Raw genomic sequence first — 26,665 nt, 5'->3', positions numbered from 1 at the left:
GTCAGGGGCTGGACCTCTTGTCACGGAATGGTCTGGTCTACTGTGGAAGTCAGGACCCCAATAAAGGACAGAAACTGAGTTCAAGGTCTGGGCCCCAGCATGAAGGTCAGGGACCTAGCTGTAGGTCCGAGTCCCAGATAGATCTATGGGGCCAGGGATGGAGGACTGGGCACGAGGGCAGTCTGGACCCCAGGTGGAGGTCTCTATCAAGGTCTGGATCTTTGGGCCATGGAACAGTGGTCTAGACTACAATGGAGGTCTGGACTCCAATAAAGGACTGGATACTGGGTTTGAGAACTGGGACCCGAGATGGCTTTCTGGGCCCTGCCATGAAGGCCTGGGACCCGGATGTAGGTCTGAGTCCTGGGTGGATGTTTGGGTCCTGGGAGGGAGGTTCAGGGCCGGGGAGGGAGATCTGGACCCTGGGGAGGTGGGGGTAGAGTAGCAATGGCAATAATCACTTGGGTTTTCTCCTAATATCCCCAACCTGCCTTCACTGTTGTTTGACTACCCCCAAAGCAACTTGTGTAGGATTAATTCAGCCTTTCCTGGTCACCTCCGCTGGCTGTGGAATCTGGGCAGGTTCCAACGATCACAGGATATGGATTTCAGCCCGCTAAGTACCACCAGGGTGGTGCTGCCCTCCTGGCCTCGGTTCCCTGGCGTCTAACACAGAGGTCGAACCAACTTCGCAGCTGTAAGCAGACTTTGGAAACTAAAGCGCCCTCTGCAGATAAAAGCATCCAAGTCCTCGCTTCCCTTTGTGCTTAGTTACTCGGGGAGAAGGCAAGATGCCTCCGTTTATCGTGAAATTTTGGTGAGTTATCTTAAGCCTTTCAAGCCGAACAGGAGAAAAGGGCCGACCCTTGTATTTATATTTCCCTCCAGAGGACAAAAGAGGTGGCCCCTGGAATCCAACTCCGAAACAACGCGCGGGCAGCAAACGCAGGGTAGGTGAGCATCCCTCGGGACCGGTTTTTAAGGGAGTCCTCCCGGACTCCCCGTCCCCTCGCCCCGGTTTACTCTGGTGGCCAGACCCCGTCTCTCCTGGTGACCCTCCAGTTCTGCTGCCCCCTCCGGAGATCCTGGGGGGCAGGGAGGGGGTCCATGGACAGACCCCCGCGGCGGACCAGGGCCCGGCGTCCCTAACTCGCGCGCTCCTCCTTAAGAGGCTGCTGCGGCCGAGCGTTAGAGGCGGGTGTTTTGTTCTTATAAGGAGGAAAAGTTTCTGTGACATCCAGGAAATGAGTAACTGCGAAGCCCTTTAGCAGAACGCGGCCGATGGAGGCCAGAAGGCGGGAGCAGGCCGGGGTGTCTCCGCCCCCGATCGTCTGATCGCCCACCCGGACCTCCGCTGCAAGCGCAGCCCACGGCGGCACCCAGGCCCTGGGGACCCCGAGTGCAGCCTCCGCGACGGCCAGCAGGACAAAGGCTGAAGGTAAGTTCGCACAGGCAGCTGCGAGGCTCTGCTCCCTCCTCGTGGGTGGAAGGTGGAAGGAGGCGATGGCCCTGGGGGCCCAGGCGGAGCTGCGCCGAGATGGCGTCTTGGGGCAAGAGGGTGCCGGGGCTGCATGCGGGCGAGGTGGTCTCCTAGGGTCCCCAGGTTAGCGGCTGACTCTGGAGACCCTGCGCAGCGCCCGAGCCCACGGGGCGCATTGTCCTCTGCGGCTCGTGATGCCTCCTCGCGCGGCGCGGGGTCCCGCGTCCCACTCTCCAGCCCCCTCATCGCGGGCGGGCTGAGGCCCCTCTTGCAGGCGCCCGAAGCGGGACCACGTCTTTGTTCCTCCTGCTTGGCGATCCGTTACTTTTCACCGTCCGAGCGGAGTCCTGGGGCTGAAAGACCGGCCGGCTCTCCTCCCGCTTTCTTCCCCCTCCTGCGAGGAGGGAGCAGGAGAGAAGCTTGCTTGTTCTTTCTCTGTTTAGAGTAGTGAAACTGGGAGGTTGTTGGGGCCGGATCAAGCCCCCACCGCTTCCTCTCTGAGACTCTTAGTGGAGGAGACCCCACGCTGCACAAAACTTTCTCTTGGGGTTGGCAAAGTCTCTGCCACCTGACCCATAACCTCATCCCAATCCCATCGCCAACCTTTTCCAAGTGTCTCCACCTTTCTGTGCCATCTGAAAGCTCTGGGGCAGGGCTTCTCTTAAAAAAAAAAAAAAAAAAAAAAAAATGCTGCCCAGCAAGGGAAGATATTTTATTCTCAGTAATAACAGGTTGCTTTCACCCCTCTGTCTGGTGTGAGAAGGAGCCTCCTTTCAAAACTAGAAGAGCACCAGGTACTTGGCAGACCCTCCCCTCCCCCCCTTTGGGATCTCAATCAGTTTCCGAGTTGTATTCCATTTTCTTGTTCCTCTTTTGGATTTGACCAAGGGCCCTTGGAGAGGTTGCCAGGTAAAGCTGACTGGTGCCCTGTGCAAGTCCCAGATTCAGGCTACATTGGCAAATGGCATGGCACACCGTAGAATTGCTGCCGTTCACCTCCTTACTGATAACATAATAGGCTGTGCTTCTGAGTCCTCCTTGCAGCCTCCTGCCTAAGTGGCTTTCGTTGTTGGCTAATTCCCTGTGTCTGCTGCTGCTGCTGCTGCTGCTGCTCCAGGCCATTCTGAGCCTCGTGGTTTCCACTTGTGGGTAACCATGAAGTGGTTATCCTGACTCTGCTCTCTCTCTCTCTCTCTGGGTGGATGGAAAGGCTTTTACTGGAGTGCCATCCGCTAGCTCCAGAACTGTCAAAGATGCAGCAGTTTCCAGCTCCAGCTGGTTACATTTCACAAGGATCTGAAATGTAACCAGATGCCATCTTCCCAGAACTTGTCACCTTTCCAGGAGGAATGGGCTCTCAGCTTCTGCAGTGCCTATGAGGAAAACAAAAAGGAGGGTATGTGGGTGGACTTTTTATCCAAGGGCAAGTTCAGGGAGAAACTTCAGGATGGAGACTTAGGGCAAACTTGTCCATCTGAGAAGGTACTATCTGGGAGGAACCTAGTTTTGTATTTTTCTCCTTTGAACTCCTTGGATCAGTAAAGAGAAAGAAGGTGCTGGGGGGAGGGGCGCGGTGCTGTCTGATGGAGGGGGTACACCTATTGGTGGAAGGCAGTGACAGCATCCTGGGCACAGAGCCCAGGCAGAGTAGAGTTAGTCCACTGGAGGACAGAAACTCCCTCCGTAATGTCTCTTCTGTCGAAGGATACTGCTGCCAAATGGGTACATGTCCACAGTGAGGGAAGGGGGAAGGGTGTGCAGGTCTGGGAGGTATGCTTGTGAGGGAGAAAGGAATGCGCAGGCAATAGTTCCTGTGAGGATAAGAGGCCTGGGGCTCAGGGCTGTGACCTTTAGGAATCTCAAGTATTCTCACTTGAGAAAGGATTTGTTCTGCCTAGCCTCAGAGACTACTGGTTAGGAGAAGCAGGGGATGGAGCTTACTCAGAAGTCAGAAGGAACCGCCAACTGGAGCTCCTCAGTAGGCATGCACTGCCCATCACTCAGCAGAGACAAGTGGCCATTGACAGTGACCGAGGAGAGAGTCCTTTCAGAGGTTAAGCCTCTGTGACTCCATGATTGGGGCTGAGAGTCCGTCAGTGGGGATGATGTAGTAGGGCAGCCTGTGGGCCTTTGGGGGGAAGGCTTTAACCCAGAAGTGTCCTAGATGGGGGCATGTGCACCCCGTTTTGTGGGGAGCTGGGGAGCAGGACCTTGTGTGTGCTGAGACCAGTCCATCTTGGACTCCCCTCTAATCCAGGCTTGCTGGGGAGGAGTTCATGGCCGGGAGAATTCTGAGAGCTGATAAGAATAACCTCCAGGGCTGCTGGGAGCCTGTTCGGTCCTTGGTGGGAATTAGAAAAAGGTGCTCTCTCTATCGGCAAGAAGATGTTTCCTTAGTGCCATTTAGAAAAGGAGTCTCATCTTGACACAGCCTTGCACTTAGCTGGGCAAACTGCACGTGAGTTGGATCTATCCTCACCACCCTGCCGGGTGTTTTAGAGCAGTACACCACCTATCCAGCCACACACAGCAGCCTTGATAACCAACAGTCACTAGGGACTTAACATTTCCTGGGCTTTTTTTTTCCCCCCTAAAAACCCCAAGTGGCCTGTATTAGCTTGTTTAAACTTCACCGTAGCCCTATGACAGTGGTCGGCAAACTCATTAGTCAACAGAGCCAAATATCAGCAGTACAACGATTGGAATTTCTTTTGAGAGCCAAATTTTTTAAATTTAAACTTCTTCTAACGCTACTTCTTCAAAATAGACTCTCCCAGGCCATGGTATTTTGTGGAAGAGCCACACTCAAGGGGCCAAAGAGCCGCATGTGGCTTGCAAGCCGCAGTTTATCGACCACGGCCCTATGACATTAGGTATTGTTATCCCCATTTTATAGATGAGGAAACTAAGGCACAATAAAATGTTCAGGAGCCTGGAAGCTGAGTCCCAACCACTGAGCAGCATTCCCAGCACATGAAGACATTTGTTTGACGTCTCTTATGGGGGGAAAGAAGGAAGAGCAGTTGCCTTTTTCTTTCCTTATCAAGGGAAGAAATACCCACTCTCAGCTCAGACAGAGAAAGAGATAGAAAACTCATCTGGCAGAAGAAAGGCACAGAAAGAAAGAGGCAGGCCTGGCCTTGATGACTGATGGCAGGCCTGCCCCAAGCATCAGATGACTTCTCAATAACTGGGCGGTGTGAGGTGGCAAATCCAGTTTGGGGCCTGGCATGAGGGTGATGAGTAAGTGCCACTTGGGTGTGGCACAGAGGACAGCTACACAGGAGCCCTCACAGGAGCACTCCCCCAGGAATGGAACCAAGTGGGAAGTGTCTAAATATGCTGTCCTGACACTTCCCACACCCTGCTTCCCCCATCCCCTTCCAGATCCTGTTCACCTGCAAACACTCTTCCCAAGCTCATTCAGGAAACATTTCCCAAAATTTATACTTCACAGCTCCATCTTTTTTCTTTTCTTTAAAATATATTTTATTGATTTTTTACAGAGAGGAAGGGAGAGAGATAGAGAGTTAGAAACGTCGATGAGAGAGAAACATCGACCAGCTGCCTCTTGCACACCCCCTACTGGGGATGTGCCAGCAACCCAGGTACATGCCCTTGAACCTGGGACCGGAATTGAACCTGGGACCTTTCAGTCTGCAGACCGACGCTCTACCACTGAGCCAAACCGGTTTCAGCTCACAGCTCCATCTTTATGATCACTTATTTTCCACGCTATACATCTCAGCACTTAATTAGCTGGAGTGGTGCATTTTTCTACGTACAGATGGACAGAGAGACAGCATTTTAGACAAACCAGGCTTCTCAACCAATAAGGAATTCTCAATGACTTCTTAAAATATATATATTTATTAATTTCAGAGAGGAAGGGAGAGGGAGAGAGAAACATCAATGATGAGAAAGAGTCCTCGATTGGCTGTCTTCTGCACGCCCCACATTGGGGATCGAACTGCAATCTCCTGATTCATAGCTCAGTGCTCAACACCTGAGCCACACCAGCCGGGCTCTTGATGTCTCCTGGGAAGGGCTGGCCCAGCAAATCTTCATAAGGGTAATGTTTACCTGAATCATGAGACCCGTCCCAGGGTCTGGCTCTTAGTTGTGCCCACTCAGAAACCCTGTCTCCACAATTTCCAGAATAGTTTGTTTGGACTTGGGCTATTGAGTCACCTTGAGAAAGCTCCCAGAAGTGGATACAGATCAGAATGCTAGTTTATGAATTTGCAAGGAGATCTTGTGATGCAGACTGGATGCTATCTGTTCCCTGCATCCTGAGCAAGCCACGTGGGAAACCAAAGATTAGAAGGCAGCTTGAGTCTTGGGAGACAGAGGGAGTTTTGAGGAGTGATGTCGAAAAGTATGTGCTTTGTTTGTCTCTGTAGACCTCTCATAGTGGAGAAATGCCTGCCAGGTAGACCAGTACTCCAGTTATCCTGGCTGAGTGCATTTCCTTGGTCAGTTCCCCAAAGTCAGTGTTTACCTGGTAGGATTTCCCCATTTTCTCTTTTGTAATTTAGCCATTTTTATTTATTTTGCTTAGTGCATTATAAGTTTTAGCTCCCAGCCACTCAAGTTGCATTTGCATAAGTTTGACTACTGGACAAATTTAGGGTGGGAGTTTCAGGCCACCGGGGTAAAAGCTATATGCAAATCAACAGGACAGTCAGGTGGCCTGCATGAGTCAATAGGTAGCCAACCACAAAAAAAAAAAAGGAACCTGGTTCCTAATCTGCACTGCTGCAGGGGGAGGTGGAAGGGCCAGTATTGGCCACCAAATGGCAGCCCCTATGCAGCATGGAGTCAGGCAGTCCTAAGGCAAGTGATTACTTTAGCTCCCCCAGCCGCCTGGGCATCCTGGTTGACTTCTTTGAATTGAAAGGGTTCTTCCTTATCTCTGCCCAGCCCCCCTCACGGCCCATCTTTAGTAAGCTGCCACCCAGGCAGGCTTGGAGGAGGGCAAACTTGGGTTGCATCCTGGCTCCACTGCCCAGTGGTTGGGTGTTCTCTGTATTGAGGCAACTGCTTTGACTTTTCCAAGTGTTGGTTTCATCCTCAGTAAGATGCATAGGGCACACATGGAAAGAGCTAAGCACAGTGCCTGGCTCATATGAGCTCTTAAAAACAGTAGAGATCAATCAAGAATCTGCATTCTCTGCCAAACTGAGACCCTAGCTTCCCCATTAGTACTACTGCTCCCTCCTCTGAGGTCTGAGCAAGGGACAAGGTCACAGGGACCCAGGCCGTCCTAGATGGTGAGAAGATCATCAGTGCCCTTGTGTGCAGTTTGTTCAGAACTGAGGGCAAAGCTGCTTGTCCTGACCTTTCAGCCAACTCTGGGAGAGGGAAGGTCAGGTTTGAGGCTTGGCCTGCCACAGGCTGCCAGGTGGGAGAGAAGGGTGAGAAAGGCTTCTGGGAGAGAAAGAAGGTCATTTGGAAGTGCCCAAAAAGTCTACAGGATCCTTCTCAGCAGTTTGAGACCTGTGATGTTTTCTAGTAGAAAGCACACCCCCCTCCAATGGGTTGGCCCACCCCATGACATCAGCAGAATGGAAGCACTCTGCTGGTGACATCACTGTTGCCCAAGGCAACAACACCTCCACCTTACGGTAGATCAGGAGGAGCAAACAACCACCCTAATTGTAAGAAGCAGGAGCACAGAAGGGCTAACATCACAGGTGTGTTTCTCAGAGGATGGCCAAGAAAAGGGAGGGGCTGCAGGGCCCAGATCTGGGTGGTGAGCCAACTGGGGGCTGGTCTTCTGGCCTTGGGTTTGGCCTAAGAGCACAGTGCTGACCACTGCAGTCTTGTTTTCTTCTCTGAGCTGTGACAGGGAGCAAAGAGCATGACTCCATACAGGCCTTCTGGGCCTCCCTTCTACACAGGGATGGGGACATCAGACCTGTGGCTTCCTCTTCTTCACCCTCACCTCCAACAAAAGTGAGAAACAAGGATGCTTAGGTCCTACTATGGGGGGAATGGGGCCTGACTGAGAGAAACCTTCATTCACTGATTGGGCAAGTATGTATTATGAACCTACGATAGGCAAGGCACTGTGCTAGGGATTCAGTGGCCACATGTAACTGTGTGATTGTGTGACCGAACGCACACAGAGAGGAGGAATGCCTGGAATCCACTGCCCCAGAGGTAGGGAATAGAAGTGAGGGCTCACGGGTCACATCTTACCCAGCTCTAGCACGCCCCTTGGAATTCCTGGTGGTTCAGTTAAACCTTTGGAATCCCTTCCTGCCCAGTAGCTCAAGAAGGCATGAGGAGGTATCTGAGAATACATCTGTGTTAAAGAGGTCGGCATAGGTGTCTTCTGCATCCTGCCAAAAGGAAAACCTGGGGACAGAGAGCATTGGGTAGAAACTTACTTGGCGATTCTGATGCTTGGTAGTTTGTGGTTTCCACCACGTCTCATAAAGGGATGCCTCCTGTTCTCCTTAAGGTAGAAATTCCTAAGCAAGGACCGTTAAATGCCAACACAACAAATGAAAAATACAGAAAAGGAAGAATGCCTTGCCTTAAAGAAAGGTAAAAACCTAGACGATGTGGTAGTTTTCCCTCTAAAGAGGTTTCAGAACAGGAATTCCCTTGTCTTTCAACTTGAAAGTATTCAATTAAAGTTTTTGCTTTACACAACTGGCCGTAATTTCAGGGGCTCTAACATAGCTTCCCAGACTTCTGGCATATCAGTAGCTAAAGAAATGACCCTAATTTTTTTTTTTTTTTTTTTTATGAATGTAGCCTTTTCAGGGTTATAAATAAAAAATATTTATCATTATCAGAGAATGTTATTTGCAAATTATGCTTAGGAATCTGGTCCTCAAATCAGTTGTCATCTTTTTTAATTGCTGAGTGAATGCATGGTCAAATTAAAAGATCTTTTGTTCATAAAAGTAGAATAGACTTTTAAAAAAAGTGTGTGTGTGTGAGGGGGGGGACCTTCATCCATTAAGTGCCTACTCTGTCTGAGCCAAGCCCCATCGCAGGGGCTCTGCATATATTTATTTCTCTTCCTCACAATAGCCCTTTGAGCTAGGTCCTAGTCCAGCTTTATAGGTGAAGACACAAGCTGAGAGAGGCCAACCTACTTACCCAGAGTCACAGAGCTTCAAACCCAGATCTGTGCCTCCCATAACCTTTGGCTCTTTCTGCCACCTCCGGCCTCTGCTGGACACCGCAGCCCAGTGAATGTAAAGGTAGCATACAGAACCTCACAAAATCTAGGTGTCAAGGGTGAGAAGGCAACAGGCAGAGATCACCTATGCCAAGTTCTCTCTTGCTGTGACATGCTCAGTGATATTCGCTGACGGAGTGCCGTTTCCCCATCTGTTTAATGGGGGCAGTAGCAGCCAGCATCAGATAATATTCAGAACACTTGAGATCCTCAGATGGCAACCCCTAGAAAAAATAACAAAGCCCACAATTTTCAAATGACTCACTTCCAGGTGGATAACGCAGTGGGACGCTCACTGCTGGGGAGGAGGGCTCACCTTGAAGCCATCCTAGGCTACTCCTTCCTCCCTGCAGGCTTTCCCTGCGGAGAGTCTCCTATCAGCCAGGATCAAGCCAAAGGAGGGCGTTGCCATAATTCTGGCCCTACTTGTTAGTGCAAGACCACGTGCTCATAACAAACTGTTCTCCTGGGAGCCCGTTTCAATAGCCTTCTTAGCAGCAGACAGGGGACCCGCCTGAAGTTCATGAAAGGGTCCTTTGTTCACTGAGACTTTGTTCCTGAGTCATTGAGGAGACAGGACCACAGTGTGCCTGGGTTGGAGGGTGTGGACAGAAAGCAGGGGATGCCTGATACCCCTATGTGCTGCTACAGAATGCCCGCGGGGCATCCATGCCACTTTCCTGATGGTCCACCCCAAACACCACGGCCCAGTGCCAGGAGAGCCCTCACTCCTGTTCCCTAATCCACTGTGGGGAGGGCTTCCCCATCCTTTTGGCTGAAAAGCCATTTTATGTTCCAGGTCACACTCCTGTTCTCTCTCCATTAAGTCTCATTCCCTGATTCCTGCCTAAATTCCACCTAAATTGTTACCTGCCTTTCCCTAAGCAGTGAGAAGAAAGCCCATAGGCCAGGTCACTGAGCAGCAACATGGGGAGACTGAAAACTTGAAAATTAGACAGTCCTGGGTTTGAATTCTGGCTCTGAGATGTTGAATGAGTGGCCTCACCTCTCTGTGCCTTAGTTTTCTTATCTGTGAAATGGGGACAGTACAATGCTTACATCTGGTGTGTCGGTTGCTATATACTAAATGCTCCTGTGGGTGACAGGGCCTTGTTGGGTTTTCTCCTGGAAGGGAGACTAGCTCATCACTGTGCCTAGGATTGCTTCTCTGCTCCTCCGTTTACCTGAATCTCATCAGACTCTGCAATCTGCCATTCACCTTTCATTTCAAGGACAGGGTTTCAGGGAGAGAGGCAGCGGTGGGGTCAGATAAACTGACACGGGGGTTCAGTCCTGGGCCATTTTCTTGGTAAATGCTGGTGGTGAGTCAGTCTGCAGTTACATGGAGGCCAGCCAGGCTCTGGTCTGTCTCCAGGGCTGCGTCTGGAAGGGATGTTGCTCACATTTCCCAAGGCACTGACCGCAGTTGGCACTTGGCTTTTCTGACCATGGGGTGCCTCCCAGGAGAAAAACACTACCAGTTACTTCATCCAGGACTTCCCACTCTACTCCTGTTTCGGATTCTTACTCTTGGAAGTGAAGGCAATAAGGTTCTTTCTAAAGCCTGACTCCATTCATGCATCTATTCAACAAGCATACATGGCGCTCCTGCACCTTTAATGCTGGGCAGCAGGCACCAGCACTGGTTTGTCCTTCTAGGAGCTCAGTGGGAGAGGAGGAACTTTCAATGGATGCTGCCAGGTTGGAGTGGGGAGCTATGAGTTTCCCGGGTCCCAACTTCCTGCTCCAGCTCTGTGGCAGCCCCTGAGGCCTTTAAAAGAGAACTTGGAGCCAAACTGGTTTGGCTCAGTGGATAGAGCATTGGCCTGCAGACTGAAAGGTCCCAGGTTCGATTCGGGTCAAGGGCATGTACCTTGGTTGTGGGCACATCCTCAGTAGGGAGTGTGCAGGAGGCAGCTGATAGATGTTTCTCTCTCATCAATGTTTCTAACTATCTCCCTTCCTCTCTGTAAAAAAATCAATAAAATAGAGAGAGAGAGAGAGAGAGAGAGAGAGAGAGAGAGAGAGAGAGAGAGAGAGAGAGAGAGATTGAGAATAGAGGTTGGGGGAGGCATCTTAGCCACGTCCCCAGATCCTGGAGTTGCTGCAGGGATGTTGGTGACCCTCCTCTTCCCAAAGGAGTACCTAAGGTGCACTCTGTGGGATTTAACAAATCAAAAGGAGACCTGGCGCTATCACCAGTACCATAGCCAATACTATGTCCCTTCCAGGGCACTGCCATGGGACTTCCATGCCATAGGTAGGTTCTATTTCCATATCTTGAATTGGGAGATTCAAACAACGGGCTACCATAGGGGAAGCCTCTGCAATGGGATAAGCTCCTCTGAGCCTAAGAGCTTTGGGCTGTTTCTTTCTGGTTGGCCTTGGGGCAGGAGTATGTCCTGGTGAACTTGGCAGTGTCGGTGGCTGCTCGCTGCCAGCCCCACTGTGGACCAGTCGTTGGTTCAAGGACACCTACTATGGGTCAGGAGCCACCTCCGGCAGAAGCCAGGGCAGAGCGTGGGCATCACTCACCCTCACGTTATCCCTGCGATTGAAAAACGGTGTGGCTGTAGGTCGGTGTTGTTTTGTGTCATTCTCAGGGAGTGTGTCTCTGTGCTCATAGATGATTCTGGGGTAGTTTTGCTGCCTGTACCTGGCCTTAGGTCAAGGGCCCTGCTTTCCTTGAAGGACAAGAATTGGGCGCGGTCCTGCTGTGGGAGGGCAGGCCGATGCCTGGCCCTGGTGTTCAGCCCCAGGCCCCTGCAGCTGGGCACACAAGCCAGGAAGCCGACCACACGCTCTTAAGTTTTTTACAGAGGGCTTGGCCTCCCCCTCGCCTTTGTGTCTCTTGCTGTTTCCCTTTATTAAGATGAAAGGGGTTTTAGATCTCTGCAAGCTCCCAGCATGAGTGTGTGTGTGTGTGTGTGTGTGTGTGTGTGTGTGTCTGTCTATGTATGTATGTGTGTGCATGTGGGTGTGTGTGAGTGAGTATGCATGTGTGCACCTCTACACTGGAGGCCCACAGTACTTCCCCTTCTCCTCACCCATCTCCCTCTCTCTCTAGCCCAGCTTGGGTGTCAGGTACCACCCAGGCCACAGGGAAAAATGGCTCAGGATTTCTCTGTGTGGGGGCCAGAATCCCCCTAAGCCAGGACGTGAGTAAGAGGTGTGAGGCAGAGAGGGAACTGTCTCTTCTGTGGCCGTGGAAAATCCCTGGGGCCCGTTCCCCATGCTGAGCGGCCTGGCTCTTTCTGAGCTGGGCTCTCCTTGTTCCTACCAGTAAGGAAGGCGGCTTGTGGGTACCGGCAGTCTGTTTAATTCCATCCACCCCAGCCCTTCCTGAGAGCGGGCAGCGGGTGTCCAGGGGAGAACGTTGTGTCCCCTTCGCTGTCCTTTGTATTACTCTCTGGATCCTGCTCCACCCCCTCAGGTCTCCTCCCCATCAAACCGGTGTGTTTGCTGTTGTCTGGAACCTGTTTCTGTCCCTGACCTCCCTGCCCAGCAGCCAAAGTGTGGCTAGTCCTGAGCATTCGCTGCTCTGCTTGGGGGCATGGGTGGGGGTGGAGAAAGAGGGCAAGTTTAGGGTGCTTTGGCATGCCTGCCCTGAGGTGGGTGTTCATATTCCCTCCTGGGATGTGCAGGTGCTCTTGTGGGTGAGATGGGGCCACCGACAGAGAAACTGAGAAATACAAGCTGAAGCCAGACACGTCTGAGGGCTGCTTCAGCACGCAGCACCGCGTTCAGTTGTTAGCACGCCCCTGTGATTTCAGGTCTAGAAGTCTCAGATGGGAATCGGGGGTCCAGGGAGGCCCTTCGGCGCACACTTGCTGCAGGGACCGCTCCTTCCTAGAACGGAGCCTTGAAGCAGGCTTTCTGTCAGAAAGTGGGTGTGTCCAGCAAGCCGGGTATGAGCATACTGGTGCGTTCCCAGCTTCTGGAGGGTTCCCAGGATTGCAAATGCCCTGCGTGCTGTGAGCAGGCAGCCCTGCCTGTGGTCTCTGCCAGGCACTCCGGGGAATGGCAAGACAAACAAGCCCTGCCTGGCCCTGCCCGGGGAAGGCAGCAGTGGTATGAAACCAGAACTCAGGAGCTCAATTGATGAAAGGGCAGGACAGGTGATGGAAGAGGCCTGGCCTGGCCTCCAGCTCCTCTGCCCTGTTCTTGCTTGTGTGTCCTCGAGAGGTTGCTCACCGCTCAGTGCCTGGGGCTCCTGCCTGGGAACTCGGCTCAGGTTCCCAGAGAGAGCTGCTGAGGATGAGATACACCTGCACAAGTGGCCGGGCGCTGCCTGCACTCAGAGGGGCTGCACAAATACTTCTTCTCCCTCCACCACTTCTGTCCCTTTCAAGAAAGGATTTGTCTCAGGAGTGGGTGTGGGTGGGGGTGGGGGCAGATCAGGAAGGCTCCTGGAAATGGTTTCTGAGATAGGCTCGCTGTGAGGTAGGGTTTTGAGCACACAGACGTGAGGTGTGGCCGTGGTGCAGGGAGTGGTGGGGAAGGACAGGAGATGTTTGGGGACAGTCGATAATCTGAAGTAGCCGGGCTGACCAAAAGGAAGGGGTCCCCTGAAGCCGGCTGGAGCCAGGCCATGAACATCAGGCTCAAAGCTTGGTCCTGTTGGGAGAAATAGGGACCCTCCGAAGTTGGGGAGGAAGCCCCGCAGAGCCGGGGAGTCTGCTTGTGGTGCCTGGGATAAGGGGAAGCTCAGAGAAGCTGATGCCACAGGTCCATGCTAGCCAGGCCCGGGAGGCCCGTTCGTGTGGCATCCCCAGGCTGGGTACTGGAGGTGGGGAGAGCGGGGTGCATGGAGCTTTGAAACCGAGTTAGTCTCCTGGGTCTGCTGTGACAAAATACCACAAACTGGGTGGCTTTGAAAAATGGAAATGCGTCCTCTCACAGTTTTGGAGGCCAGATGTCTGAGGTCAAGCCACCTGCTACGCCACACTCCTTGCAAATGCCCCAAGGAAGAATCTGCCTCCATCTTCCATTGCCTTTTCCTCTTGGTCTCTTTCCTCCGTCTCTTTATAAGGATACTTGTCATTGGATTTAGAGCCTGCCCAGGTAATCCAGACTGAGTTCAGCTCAAGGTCCTCTATCTAATTGCATCTGTAAAGACCCATCCTCCAAATAAAGTCGAATCCACAGGGTCTGGGTATTAGCATTTAGATTTATCTTTCTGAGGCCCACCATGCCACCTACTACAGTGACTGTTGGATTCGAGGTGCCCTAAGGAGAAAGGAGGGGGTAGAACTGAGCTCCGGGGAGCCCTTTCCTTGTCTCTTGACCTGCAGACCTCCCTGTCATCCCTTAGCCTCTTCCCCTTCCGCAACACAGCCTGGCCAGGCAGTCTGTCTTTCTGCTCCAAAGACGCTGTGATTTTCTGCGACGTCCCGTGGGTCAGGGCCTCTCCGGTGGGGAGTCAGCATGGCTGGACAGGAGGATACCATGTCCTTCCTGGGAGATTGATGGCTTCCCTGCCCTCTACCTCCTCTGGGACAGGAAGGATGTGGGCTCTCCCACCCACGTCGGGGAAGTCCAGGCTGCTGTCCTTCCTGTGCCTGGACTGGCCAGCTGCATGACCCCAGTCCCGAGGATGGGATTGGCATCCTGGTGGCTTTTTGGGAACCCCTTCCCCTTCTGAGAGTGGGCCTTGAGGAACCTCAGTGCTTTGGTGGGTGGGACCGGGCACCCTCTGCGAGTCTGGCCAGTGTGGCCAGGGGCTGCGCCAACATTGCTCACCTTAGTGAGAAGACCGCTCCCCTCACAGTGTATACCTTCCCATGGCCTCACTGGGGGGCCCTCCTCCACTGGGCATGGGGGTGGGCATCTCCTCTATACTCTCTTATTCTGTTCCTCCGCCGACATCAAGATCCAGTCTTGACCCCTGGGGCTTCCTGAGCCCCGGTTTCTGCTCAGTCTGCCTGGGACCTCCCCTGGGTTACGGAGGGGCAGGGGGGCTCTGGTTCTCGGGGCCTGGGACCACTGACTATAGTCTGTAATACCAAGTGCTCCCTAAGGCAAGGTGTCTTTCTCTGTGTTTCTAGTCCCTGGGAAGACCATGGGGAAGACAGTTCTGTAAGCCCTGTGCACAGGCCTGGCACATAGTCAGCCCTCATAAATGCTAGTTATGGTTATTCTGAGGGTGGCTGCTGAGGCCAACTGGTAGGCACCGGCCAGGAGGGTGGCGGGCCAGAGGAAGCTGAGCCTGGCTGGAGGCCAAGCCTAAGGTCCTGCCTAGTGGGAGAGGTGGAAGGTGACCACAGGGATGCAGGGAGGATTGCAAATATGTTGAGAAGGGGAAGTGCTAGGGGCCCAGAACTGCACCCTTTCTGCCCACTTTCTCAATTATTTTGTGCTGGGCCTCTTCCTTCCTATTTCCTCACTTCCTTTTTTTGCCTTCCAAATGTGGGCTGTTAATGGAAAACATCATCACTTCCACAACTTCTGTCTGTGGGAATCCCTGTGAGGTTGACAGGTGATATCTAGCCTGCCAGGACCAGCTCTCCCTCCACCCACCTGCCCTCAGAGTCAGATGCATCCCCTCTTTAGGCCTCGGCTTTCTCATCTGTGAAATAGGGCGTAGGTTAGCATAACTAAATCCTGACACTTGAATTTGTGGCTTTATTACCCCCAAAGAGCAAAACTCCAGCACAAGGCCAGGCGCACAGTAGGGCTTCAGCCCAAACTTATCAAGTTGCCCTTGGCCCCTTCTTTCTCCAAGGGCCCGGAATCTAAGCAGTGAGAAAGGGACCCAAGTCATTCCCGCCCCGCCCCCCCCCACCCCCCCCGGGGTGAAAAGTGCTGTCTCCTGCCCTCAGCCCACCTTCTTTATTCCATTTTGTAAGAAAGCACATCAGCTGTTCCTTTGGGCTCAGAGGATGAGGCCAGGGCCAGGGCTGCCTTTGCTGTTGTAATCAGCAGAGCTAATGGCACCTGACAGGCTGGGCCTGGGGCAGAGCCTTGGAGAGCTCCAAAACCTGGGCTTCAGTGACACTCCGGAGCCCCGCCAACCTCCCCGAGGCCTTCCCTGCTTGGTCAGGGATCAAGTCAGAGCTGAGTGGACATTAAAACCACATGGAGGGCTTGCAAACACAGGCGCTGGGCCCAGCCCTGTCATTTCTGATCAGCAAGTCTAGGATTGCACCGGCCAATTCGCATTTCTAACAAGTTCCCAGGTGATGCTGGGAACCACCTTTTGAGAGCCACTGGTCCAGCAGGACTGCTGGGTCACTGAGAAAGGGGTCCTGGGCACCCCTACTGTTGAGGCTAGAGTCAGTCAGCCCTGGGTCGGGGTAGGTGGGCGTTTTGGGGTAGAAAGCATATTGAACACATCATGGGGTTGGACACAGGCCCCCACTGTTCCCAGTTTGTCATAGGAATTCTGTCTGGAAGAAGGCAGTGAAGTGGATGTGGAGCTGAGGGGTTTCACACCCCCATCTCCCCAGGAAGTGGGCACGGGGAAGCTCTACAGACAGGGAAGGGTCCCGGATGAACAGGAATAAAACTGTCTCCTCCTATTGCTCACACACCATTGAAGCCCCACTGCTCATTCTGCCCTGTGATTCATTTGGTGGCTGTCCGCTTTCCCATGTGGGCTGTAGTGTTTTTACTGGCAAGGATCATGCTGCAGCCTCAGCACACAGTGCGTTCCTTGCGCACAGTGGGTGTTCTGGAAACCTAGCACCGCGCGGAAAGAGCTTGGGCTGTGCAGGTAGAGGCAGCAGGGCAGCTGGGTCTCGGCCAGCTGTGCCTTTTCTAGCTGTAGGGCCGGAAAAGCACCTCGTCTCAGGCTTTGGTTAACTCATCTGTGAATAGGGGTAGCCCACTGCTTAGAAAGCTACAGGGGTCACTGTGTACAGTGCCCAGCACATCCCAGCAAGGGCTTGATGAGCGGAAGCATGTCACTGACAATTCATAGTGGCATTCACTGGATTAAACTACGGTGGAGGTGCTGGAGGGCTCTGGGGGGGACCCAGGAGTGAGGGACCCCAAGGAAGGGAGAAACCACCTTGGATTTCTCCCCCAGGGTCTGGCCAGGCTCAGAGTAAACAGGCTGAGTAAATCACTGGTTCTGGCCAACCACCTGCAAGCCTCTGCCCCAGCCCCCGCAGCCCTGTGACCCTGGCCCTTTGCCAGGCTAAGTTTAGCTGTGACCTGCACGGGCTGCCCTGCTCTGTGGGCAGGGGCCGGGGTGGAGAGGAACTCAGCAGGCTTCCTGCCGGCTTCCTGGCAAGCAGATAGGCCCAGCCCTCCGAGTGACCCGGGTTTATTTTCAAAGTCAAACCCACCCACTGGATATCTCAGATCACATGTGTGGGGCAGCCTCTTACTAGTAAAGGTTAGAGCTTTGGGCCAAGGCAAAGGGGGACATCCTTGAATTGGAGGAAAGGGGTCCTTTGGGAACAAGAGAGAGAGAGAGAGAGAGAAAGTTTTGTGAGAAGCTCCCAGCTACTTGTCCTATCCCCATAGTCTCCGAAATTCTAACTACCCAGATTCCCTCCACTCATATTTTTGTCCCCATGGCCGCAGGGCAGTGTTCCTGGTGACTTGGTTTGGGGAGGGGAAAGAGCGAAGACTTCAAATTTGCCCCAACTAGTAGGCACTGAGTGGCAGTGCCAGCTTGTGCAGAGGTTAACAAGGAACAGAATGACTGCTGGGATCCCCTCTGATCCCTGGGAGGGTGTTGATGGTTTAAGTGCTGAGTGAGTCAGCAGGAACTCGGCCTCCAGGAGGATCCAAGGCTCAGCAGGCTTCTCCCCTTTGCTGGGGGGGCAGGGTGGACGGAATGGTGTGCCAGGAACAGCCATCCCCAGGCAGTGTTTGTGCTTTCAGAGCACTTTTGAGCGTGTATTCCTCCACGCCCTGGGTCTTGGGCAGGGCTGGTGCGCTTAACAAGTGACAAATAGGCCTATGGAGGCTCAGATGGGAGGGGCCGATGCTGTCAGGTACCTCCCCTTGGCAGCGCATCTGCTAAGTGCTTGAGATGCATTGATATGCATTATCTCGCTTACTAACTCCATCTCCCTGTGAAGGAGGGATTGCTGCAGAGGAGCCCAGAGAAGCCAAGTGACTGCCCAAGGCCACTCAGCAACGAGCAGACTCAAGGTTCAAGCCCTGGCCCCTCTGCTTCTACTACTAGTGCTCCTCCCACTGTTCCTCTCAGGCTCCTGTCCAGGTCTTGTTTGTGACCCTGCTCTTAACAGGGTTATGGTGGGCTGCCTGCATCCTGCCAGAGCTCCTCGTAGGGGCATCTGTATGGCCCATTCCATGGTGAACCCCTGCGGGGAGGTTCATCTGCTCTTCCCATCCCATCCCAACTCCCCCTTTACAAGAAAACTTGCTCAGGGGCAATCATTTTGCTAAGTGCTTTATGTGAATTCTCTCAATCAGGCTTTACTGTAGATATAATATCCCATTTTATAGATGAAAAGACTGAGTTTCTGAGAAGTTCAATGATTTGTCCAAGGTCACATATGTAGTAGGTGCACGTGGTGGGTGCTGACCTAGTCTGTCTCCTTCAGAGTCCTTCCTGTTATCCCCTCATCCACGGAGTCCATCGCTCCAGTGGGTTTGGAGTTGTGAACCTTGCTGCCCCAGGACAAGGTGACCCATATAGCCCTTTATCCTCCTGCAGACACCAACACAGGGAGCCCTGTGGAAGCTTCGGGTAGAGAGGACTTCCTAGTCAGGGCTTGGTGATGGCACAACTCCCCAGCTGGTGGCACCCTATCCTGAGTTGACCTGGAAACCAACCTCCTGGGTTGGGAGTTGCCAAGGGCTATTACTGTGACTTGTCAGGACCTGCTGTGCCCAAAGGTGTATGACTAAAGGGGAATTCACATTATCTCCTCACTGGCTGCTGCCTAGTATTCTAGCATTAATACTCCCTTATCTTAAAACTCGATTCACATGAATCCGCCAGTCTCGTGGCTTTGCTTTGGACCTTCCATTGAGTTTCTCTAATGTAGAAACCAGGGCTGATCTCAATTATTTAACAAGATGCTCCTTGTCTAGGTTCAGAAAACCTGGCTAACTGCCCCCCTGTCCCCTTCCACTGTGACTTCCTCCACTTTCTCCGGTCTTCTACTTCCTCCTCAAGTGGAAACAATCTGTCTGCTTCCTGCTGACACATCCAGCTGTGTACAGCGTGGAGTCACATCTGGGCAGCAACTCAGGTCATTTACATCCTGACCCTGCCAGTAGGAATTGCAGAGGGATCTTAACTTGGTGACAGATTACCTGCTGCTTGGCACCATTAGGGTAAGAACCAAAACAGGTGGTTTCCGGGGTGCAAATTCAAGATGAGAGAATGGAATCAGGCATCGCGAAGAAGCTTCTATCAGCATGTGTTGGCATTCATCAGGGGTGCGGTGGGAGGAGCTCTCTGCATTCTCTTTGTTGTTCAACAAGGATCTCTTTTGGCCATGTGCTCTCCTAGCTGGGGTCTCAGGCCAGGAAAGACAGGGGCAAGTGTGGAAAAGGCCCACTGTCATTTCTCAAGGGTTCTGCTGAGAGAAAAGAAGGCCTTACGCAAGGCCTACACTGTAAGACAATGCTTCTCAGGCTTTCAAGTGGACGGGCGATTAAAATGCAGATTGTGGTTCAATAGGTCTGGAGTGTGGCTGAGATTTGCACTTGTCACAGACTCCCAGGAGATATTGCAGCTGCTGAGTGTGAATGGTGATGATGGGAAAGGGTTAGCCCTTCCCCAAAAGTCCCTTGAGATAGTAAGTAAAAATTCGTTTATCCTAGAGGAACGGAGTATCCCCTTTCTCTATCACGTTCAGATGACTCATGGTAGGAAAACCAATGACTGGTGTGTCTCTAAGATTGTCCTGGGAAAAACCCAAATTTGGGGTGGGTCTTCCAGATCAGAAGTGTTTGCAGTAGGGAAAGATAAGGGCTCAAAACTGCTGCAGAAGCATAGCTGTTCAGTGAAAACACCGTGTGCACTGTTCACTGTGCTGTGTGTGCTGTCTGCATGGATCACTACATCCATCAATGCAGTGACTCTGGGTGCCATACTTCCCTGGTGCACAGTAAGGAAATGGGCTCAGAGATGTGGGTTAACATGCCCAATACCACACAGCCAATCAATGCAGGGCTGGCCTTGGAACCCAGCCCTCGTATCTACTGGGCTTTACTGCATTGAGGAAAGATGCATTGCCACACAGCATTCGTTTGGGAAAGAAAGGGGTATCTTATTGAAGACCATTTGAGTTTCAAGTGATAGAAAAACAGCTCAAAACAACTTTGTCATAAAGGGAGTTTATATGATTTAAAAGCCAGAAGCGCCGAAACTGGTTTTGCTCAGTGGATAGAGCATCAGCCTGCGACTGAAAGGTCCCAGGTTCGATTCCGCTCAAGGGCATGTACCTTGGTTGCGGGCACATCCCCGGTGGGGGGTGTGCAAGAGGCAGCTGATCGATGATTCTCTCTCATCGATGTTTCTAACTCTCTATCCTTCTCTCTTCCTCTCTGTAAAAAATAAATAAAATATATATATTTTTTAAATAAAAAATAAAAGCCAGAGGCAATGGCTTCAGGCAGAGCTGGATCCAGGGGCCCATTCTCCTCTATGTTGGCATCTTAGGCAGACCCTGCTTTGAGTAGCTAGGAGACAACAGCATGCATAATCCTGTTCCCCTACCTCCATCTCCCATTGACCCGGATGGAGTCATGTTCAGTCCTGAACTAATCACGTGATGGGGGTGGGGCCTAGTCTCGGGCCTGGTGATAGGCACCCCTGGAGCTGGGGGTGTTTATTCCCACCCAAGTCATAAGGACCGAGCTGTAAAGAGTTGGTTCCCAGGGAAAGTGGGGTGCTGCTACCAGAAAGAGGACTGTCTGGGCAAACAGCAGAAGTCCATCCCAGTGGGTCATTCAGTCAGCATTGCTGGAGTGGGTCAGTGCGGTGGCTGTTCTCCAGGTCGGACTGGAACACTGAGGAGATGGTGGGTGGAGCGCAGGGAGAACTGTAGGACATTCTCACATCAGCATGGCAGGGGTTGGTGGAAGGGTCCAGGGAAGAAGCGGTGTGGAGGGAAGCTTGGTGTGATGGTCAGTCTCCTTCTTTTCTCCAGGAAAGCTGCCACCATGGCGCTGGGGCTCTTCCGGGTGTGCCTCGTGGTGGTCACAGCCATCGTCAACCACCCGCTGCTGTTCCCGCGGGAGAACGCCACGGTCCCCGAGAACGAGGAGGACATCATCCGCAAGATGCAGGTGCTGGAGGAGAAGCTGCATCTGGAGCAGCTGCGCCTGGAGGAGGAGGTGGCGCAGCTGGCCGCCCAAAAGGAGGCCCTGGAGCGGGTGGCCGAGGAGGCCCAGCAACAGAACGAGAGCCGCACGGCCTGGGACCTGTGGAGCACCCTCTGCATGATCCTCTTCCTGGTGATCGAGGTGTGGCGGCAGGACCACCAGGACGGGCCCTCGCCCGAGTGCCTGGGCGGGGACGAGGACGAGCTGCCTGGCCTGGAGGGTGCCCCGCTCCGAGGCCTCATCCTGCCCAACAAGGCCACGCTGGACCACTTCTATGAGCGCTGCATCCGGGGGGCCACGGCGGACGCCGCCCGCACCCGGGAGTTTGTGGAAGGCTTTGTGGATGACCTGCTGGAAGCCCTGAGGAGCCTGTGCAACCGGGACAGGGACATGGAGGTGGAGGACTTCATCGGCGTGGACAGCATGTACGAGAACTGGCAAGTGGACAAGCCGCTGCTGTGCCACCTTTTTGTGCCCTTCATCCCCCCTGAGCCCTACCACTTTCGCCCAGAGCTCTGGTGCTCCAGCCTCTCGGTGCCCTTGAATCGCCAGGGCTACGGCCAGATCAAGGTGGTCCGGGCGGACGAGGACACGCTGGGCTGTATCTGTGGCAAGACGAAGCTCGGGGAAGACCTGCTGTGTCTCCTCCATGGCAAGAACCACGTGGCGCAGCCCACCAGCGAGGCGGAAGACCCCCTGTGTGCCAGAGGCTCCCCGTACCTGGACACGATGCAGGTCATGAAGTGGTTCCAGGTGGCCCTCACCAGAGCCTGGCACCGCATCGCCCACAAGTACGAGTTCGACCTGGCCTTCGGCCAGCTGGACACCCCGGGGTCCCTCAGGATCAGGTTCCGCTCGGGGAAGTTCATGCCCTTCCAGCTGATTCCCGTGATCCAGTGTGACGACTCGGACCTGTACTTCGTCTCCCACCTTCCCAGGGAGCCCTGTGGAGGGGACCAGGCCTCCAGCACGGACTGGCTCCTGTCCTTTGCCGTCTACGAGCGGCACTTCCTCCGGATGACGTCGAAGGCACTGCCCGAGGGTGCCTGCCACCTCAGCTGCTTGCAGATCGCCTCCTTCCTGCTGTCCAAGCAGCGCCGCCTGACCGGCCCCAGCGGGCTGGGCGACTACCACCTGAAGACGGCGCTGCTGCACCTGCTGCTCTCCCGGCGGCCCGCCGACTGGAAGGCCGGGCAGCTGGACGCCCGTCTGCGCGAGCTGCTCTGCTTCCTGGAGAAGAGCCTGCTGGAGAAGAAGCTCCATCACTTCTTCATCGGCAACCGCAAGGCGCCCGAGGCCCTGGGCCTCCCAGAGGCTGTGCGCAGGGCCGAGCCCCTCAACCTCTTCCGGCCCTTCGTCCTGCAGCGCAGCCTCTACCGGGAGACCATGGACTCCTTCTACGAGATGCTCAAGAACGCCCCAGTGCTCATCAGTGAGTACTCCCTGCACATTCCCTCGGACCACGCGAACCTGCCCCCGAAAGCTGTCATCCGGTAGAGCAGCCGGAACCCGGAGGACCAAGATGCAGGGCATCCCACGTGTCCACGCCCCCAGGAGCATCCGCAGGCCCTGTCCTGGGAAGACGGCGGGCTTCGTTGGGCGCCACGGCTCAGCCTGACAGAGGCCCTGTCCTGGGGGAGGAATAGAATTCCAAGCTGGAAGCCAGTTTGCTTTCATGCCATCGGGGCCTGCTCGTGACTCTGGTCTCTGGATTTAGGGACTGAGCCTTTGCAGCTTGCTTTTGGGTCATCGCGAATGGCCGAGATGAGGACGGAACACTCTGTGGATGTGGAGTTAGAGATAACGCAGCATCACGTTGGGTGTAATTCTCTTTACATCCCAGGTCCAGCCTTTACTTAAGTATCCACAGAAGATGGAGGGAATGCTGATGGGGTTTGTGTTTCCCGGAACCCTTGGCCCCAGGCATCTAGTAGGGACAGATACGGGAATTCACCACCTTCCATCCACAGCCTGCACGGCCTGTGGCTGCCATTTTTTATATTATTCGGCAAAAAGACCTAGTAGAGATGCAAAGCCCCGAGTGACTAATGTTCCCATTACACAGAAGTGGGTACTTGGGGGCAGAAAGAAGTTCATTTTGCTACTTTTCAGCTGCATGTCTTATCCAGGGTACACACCCTTCTCTCTGCCCCTTTCCCCCAGGGTGCTGTGCCCCAAGTACCATGGGCACCGCATACCATGCTAGGTACCAGTTCAGTGGCCCCTCACCTCTCTTTGTTCTCCCCACAGCTAGTGGAGGAGGGCAGGCACTAAAGGTAGACGATGATAGAGAAAGAGGTGCACAGGATGACTGGGGTGAAGGCCAGCCTGGCACCTAGGGTGCTAGGATCTGGCTTGCATTCTGGCTTCTGATGCCCAGTCCAGGGAAAGTTGCAGAGCTGAGAGGTGAGGATGCCGTAGCCCTGAGTCCTCCTGGGAGCAGGAGCTGCTGTGGAAACCCAGCTCCCAGGCCCAAGACCCCCTAAGACCCCCTCATTATCCTTTCTGGGAGGGACTTGCTGGCTGCACAGACGACTGACACCCTGAGAATCCAGCAGGGGCTCGGCTGACTGGAAATACACAGACAGCACTGCGGGCACAGCCCCAGGCCTCAGGGAGGCCACCTCGGCATGCTGAGGGCACCAGAGCCTGCGGTTGGAGCTGGCCTCTGTCTGCAGGCCTGGTTCAGGAGGGTTGGGAAGCCCGTTCCTCCTCCACTTGTGGCTTCACTGGTCCTTTGGGATTTCCTCTCTTGGCATCGCCTCATTAACCCTTGCAGGGAGCGAAGGAGGAGGCAGGAATGCGTGTGCCTTCACCAGCACCTGGTTCTCCCTCCAGGGTGAAAGCTGGCTATGCCTCCCAGACAGCAGACCCAGTTCCACGGGGTATCGTGTTCACCACGAACTGAGGAGAGGATATTGTCCCTGCCCCAGGAGCGCTCTCGCCTGGCCTCAGAGTGCTCATGATGGACAGTTTGCCCGACAGGGTTAATGGAGCCGGGAGGCTCAGCCACAATGGAGCACTGAAGTCTGTGGGAAGCCTTCCATGTGAGCTGGAGTTAGACAGAGCAGTGCTTGCATCTGCCCTCCCCAGGCCCTCCGTGGCTGGGACCAAACCTACCCACGTGGTCTCCAACAATAGCCCACACCCCTCATTCTACTGGGATTCATTTCCAGAATCAGGGTGAATTTCCTTATTTATTATACCCTGTGCCTTCCCCCGTCCCCTTCATCTTCATCTTGTGCTTGGAGGAGACCCCGCCAACCAAGAACCAGCCCCCAGAGGCCAAGACCAAGCCAGACACTCCCTTGGCTTCCCCTTGGCTTCCAAGAGAACATTCACTGAAGAAAAAAAAAATACCTTGTTTATACAAAGAAGACAGAATTCAGCGGGGAAATGGGGTTCTTTTATCCACCAAAGCAGCTTCTGAAGCAGAAAGCAGCAAGGCTCTTGGTGTTTCTTGCTGCCTTATTTATATTAATGGAAGAATTAAATTCTTGCAAGGAGTAGAAACTGGTCACAGTGTTTGTTTTTACTTCTGGAAATCTGTGAGGTTCCCAGGGCAGAGTTGGAAAAGGGGGTGAATTTGGTGTATTTGCTATTGACGAACAGAAGCTTTCACTCTTTTTTTTTTTTTTTTTTTTTTTTTTTTTTAATTCTTATGCTTTCAGGAAACTTTTTTAAAAAGTAGCAAAGTAGCTTGGCCTATGTGCTCAGTGATTGAGCATCCACCTATGAACCAGAAGTCCACAGTTTGATTCCTGGTCAGGGCACAATCCCCCGTTGCAAGCTCAATCCAGAATAGTTCAGGAGGCAGCTGATTGATGATTCTTATCATTGATGTTTTTCTCTCTCTAACCCTCCCTCTTTCTAAAATCAATAAAAATATATATTAAAATAATAGCAAACTAGAACATTTGTAGCCCACCTTTGAGGCAGCCTGCAGTAGCAGAAAGGGCCTTGAGTAGCCAGCAGCAGAGTAGAGTGTAGCCCAGCACCTTAGTTGACACAGCTTGACGTGTACAAGAAAAAAATGTGGGAATGGGAAGCTTTTGGTTTTCAAGGACAGATTGTCTCAGATAGGCGAGTTTTAGCCTTTTAGGACACTTTGGCCTTCCCACGGAGGATCACCCTGCTGTCTTTTGCCGAGGAATCCTTTTCCTTCCCCAGGATTCATGGCTTTACCCAGCATCTGCTCGCTTGCTGGCCAGAATGCTCTGGGGCTGCATTTTGCTGAGCCTCTTGATAAGGCTGACGTGAGTAGGGTCAGCCCAGGGCCCAGAGGTTGGTTAGGTTGGGGAGGGCCCTATATCCTCAAAAATCTCATCTCCGGCTTCTGCCATGCTGAGGCACAGCCCAGGTTGAGAACCTGGAATCAGCACTTCTGTTCATAATCAAGGTCAAATGCCCACACCCTACCCTGGACCTACATGGTACCCATGTAAGGCTTTATCTAAAGCTCCCTCCAGGAACTGATGACATCCCGAGTTGAAGATGGCTTTTTACATCCTTTCCAGGTGGAAAGTTAAAACTCTTGCCCTGCAGAGCTGTTGGAAGAAGCCAATGGCCTGCTTGGAATTAGCTACACCACAGCTTCCCACGAGTGCCCCACACTCACACCAGTAATAAGAGTGGCAGAGAGATGGTGGGGGAGGGAAAAGTTGGTGAGCACTTCTTTCTAGCAGGTCATTAATAGTCTACAAGCATTTATTGGGAGTCTGATGTACGAGGCATTGTGAATGAGAAAAATAAATAGGACTGAGCCTGTGCCCTGGGGAGGACGGTAAGATGGCTTCTCAAATCCTCACGTGTGAAAAGCGCCGTAAGAAACTGGCAGTGTGCTGCTGCTGGTGGGGTCGAAGGGAAAGCCCAGGTAGGGCCTGACTTCCCCGGGAGGTCCTGCCCTACCCACCTGGTGATCGCCCCTGGGCAGGTGTCTTGCCCCCCCCCCCCCCCCAAGACTTCAGAGGAATCTCTAGGAGTTAGGCTCAGGAATCTGCATTTGCAAAGTTCCCAGGTGCTTTTGAACCATTAGGGCAGGTCTCATGGTAGGGTGCTGCCTGATACAGCTTCTCAAACACAGACAGCACTGGCCAAGAAAAGCATTCTCACCAGCCAGGTGCATGAGTGAGGGTGGAAAAGCAAAATAGATGTAGGCAACATTTAAGTAGCAGCTACTGTGTGCCAGGCACACTTCTATGTGCCTTCATGTAGTCATTTAATTCCTATGTCAACCCTATGATGTGGGTGCTGTTTTGTCCAGATGAGGAAACAGGCACAGAAGGGTTAAGTGTCTTGTCCAAGCAGTTAGGATTGGAACCCAGGCTAATGCTGGAATCTGTGCTGATAAGTACTGAGAAGTTTTTAAATGTTGAGTAGGGTTGACCATAGAAAGCCTTAAATGCTATGTTAAGGTAAAATTGAACTTGATACACGAAGTCATTTCATAATAAGATTTGGATTTCATACAATGGCGAGCTATTGGGGATTTTTGAATGGGACAGCAACTTGATTCACCCCAAAATACGAATCCCTGAACTATGTGATCCTCGCTGTTCAGTGCCAGGGTGTTCGTGGCTGGCTTCCAGAGTGGGGCTGGTGGTAGCTGTGGCAGCAGTGGGTGAATGTCCCAGAGGTCCTGACTTCAGTCACTGAAGGCTGTGGTTCAGAATGTTCTCATGCTTCGTCCCTTCAACTCCTGGGATGGAGCTGGAAGGTTGTTT

The 26,665-nt window shown here is 53.1% G+C and overlaps 1 protein-coding gene across 3 annotated transcripts; it reads left to right on the top strand.

Moving 5' to 3' along the window:
• Positions 1–1,216: 1,216 nt before the first annotated feature.
• On the top strand, positions 1,217–24,451 carry LOC118719448 (inositol 1,4,5-trisphosphate receptor interacting protein). 3 transcript variants are annotated; one of them, XM_036438940.2, is made up of 2 exons: positions 1,217–1,438; positions 20,768–24,451. In XM_036438940.2, the coding sequence occupies exon 2, from the start codon at positions 20,781–20,783 to the stop codon at positions 22,437–22,439; it is 1,659 nt and encodes a 552-aa protein (XP_036294833.1). In that variant the 5' UTR covers positions 1,217–1,438; positions 20,768–20,780; the 3' UTR covers positions 22,440–24,451. The 3 variants fall into 3 exon arrangements, with proteins under 3 accessions (XP_036294833.1, XP_036294834.1, XP_036294832.1); XM_036438941.2 differs by lacking the exon at positions 1,217–1,438 and adding an exon at positions 11,734–11,839; XM_036438939.2 differs by lacking the exon at positions 1,217–1,438 and adding an exon at positions 18,740–18,944.
• The last annotated feature ends 2,214 nt before the right edge of the window (positions 24,452–26,665 follow it).

This window comes from Pipistrellus kuhlii, unplaced genomic scaffold (assembly GCF_014108245.1).
Source record: "Pipistrellus kuhlii isolate mPipKuh1 unplaced genomic scaffold, mPipKuh1.p scaffold_m20_p_15, whole genome shotgun sequence".
NCBI lineage: Eukaryota > Metazoa > Chordata > Mammalia > Chiroptera > Vespertilionidae > Pipistrellus > Pipistrellus kuhlii.
Note: the sequence above shows the minus strand (reverse complement) of the source record. Positions and strands in the feature narration are given on the sequence as shown.

What these genes read in the sequence shown, in the direction of transcription:
- LOC118719448 (XM_036438940.2), top strand. Translation starts at nt 20,781, where the DNA reads ATGGCGCTGGGGCTCTTCCGGGTGTGCCTCGTGGTGGTCACAGCCATC.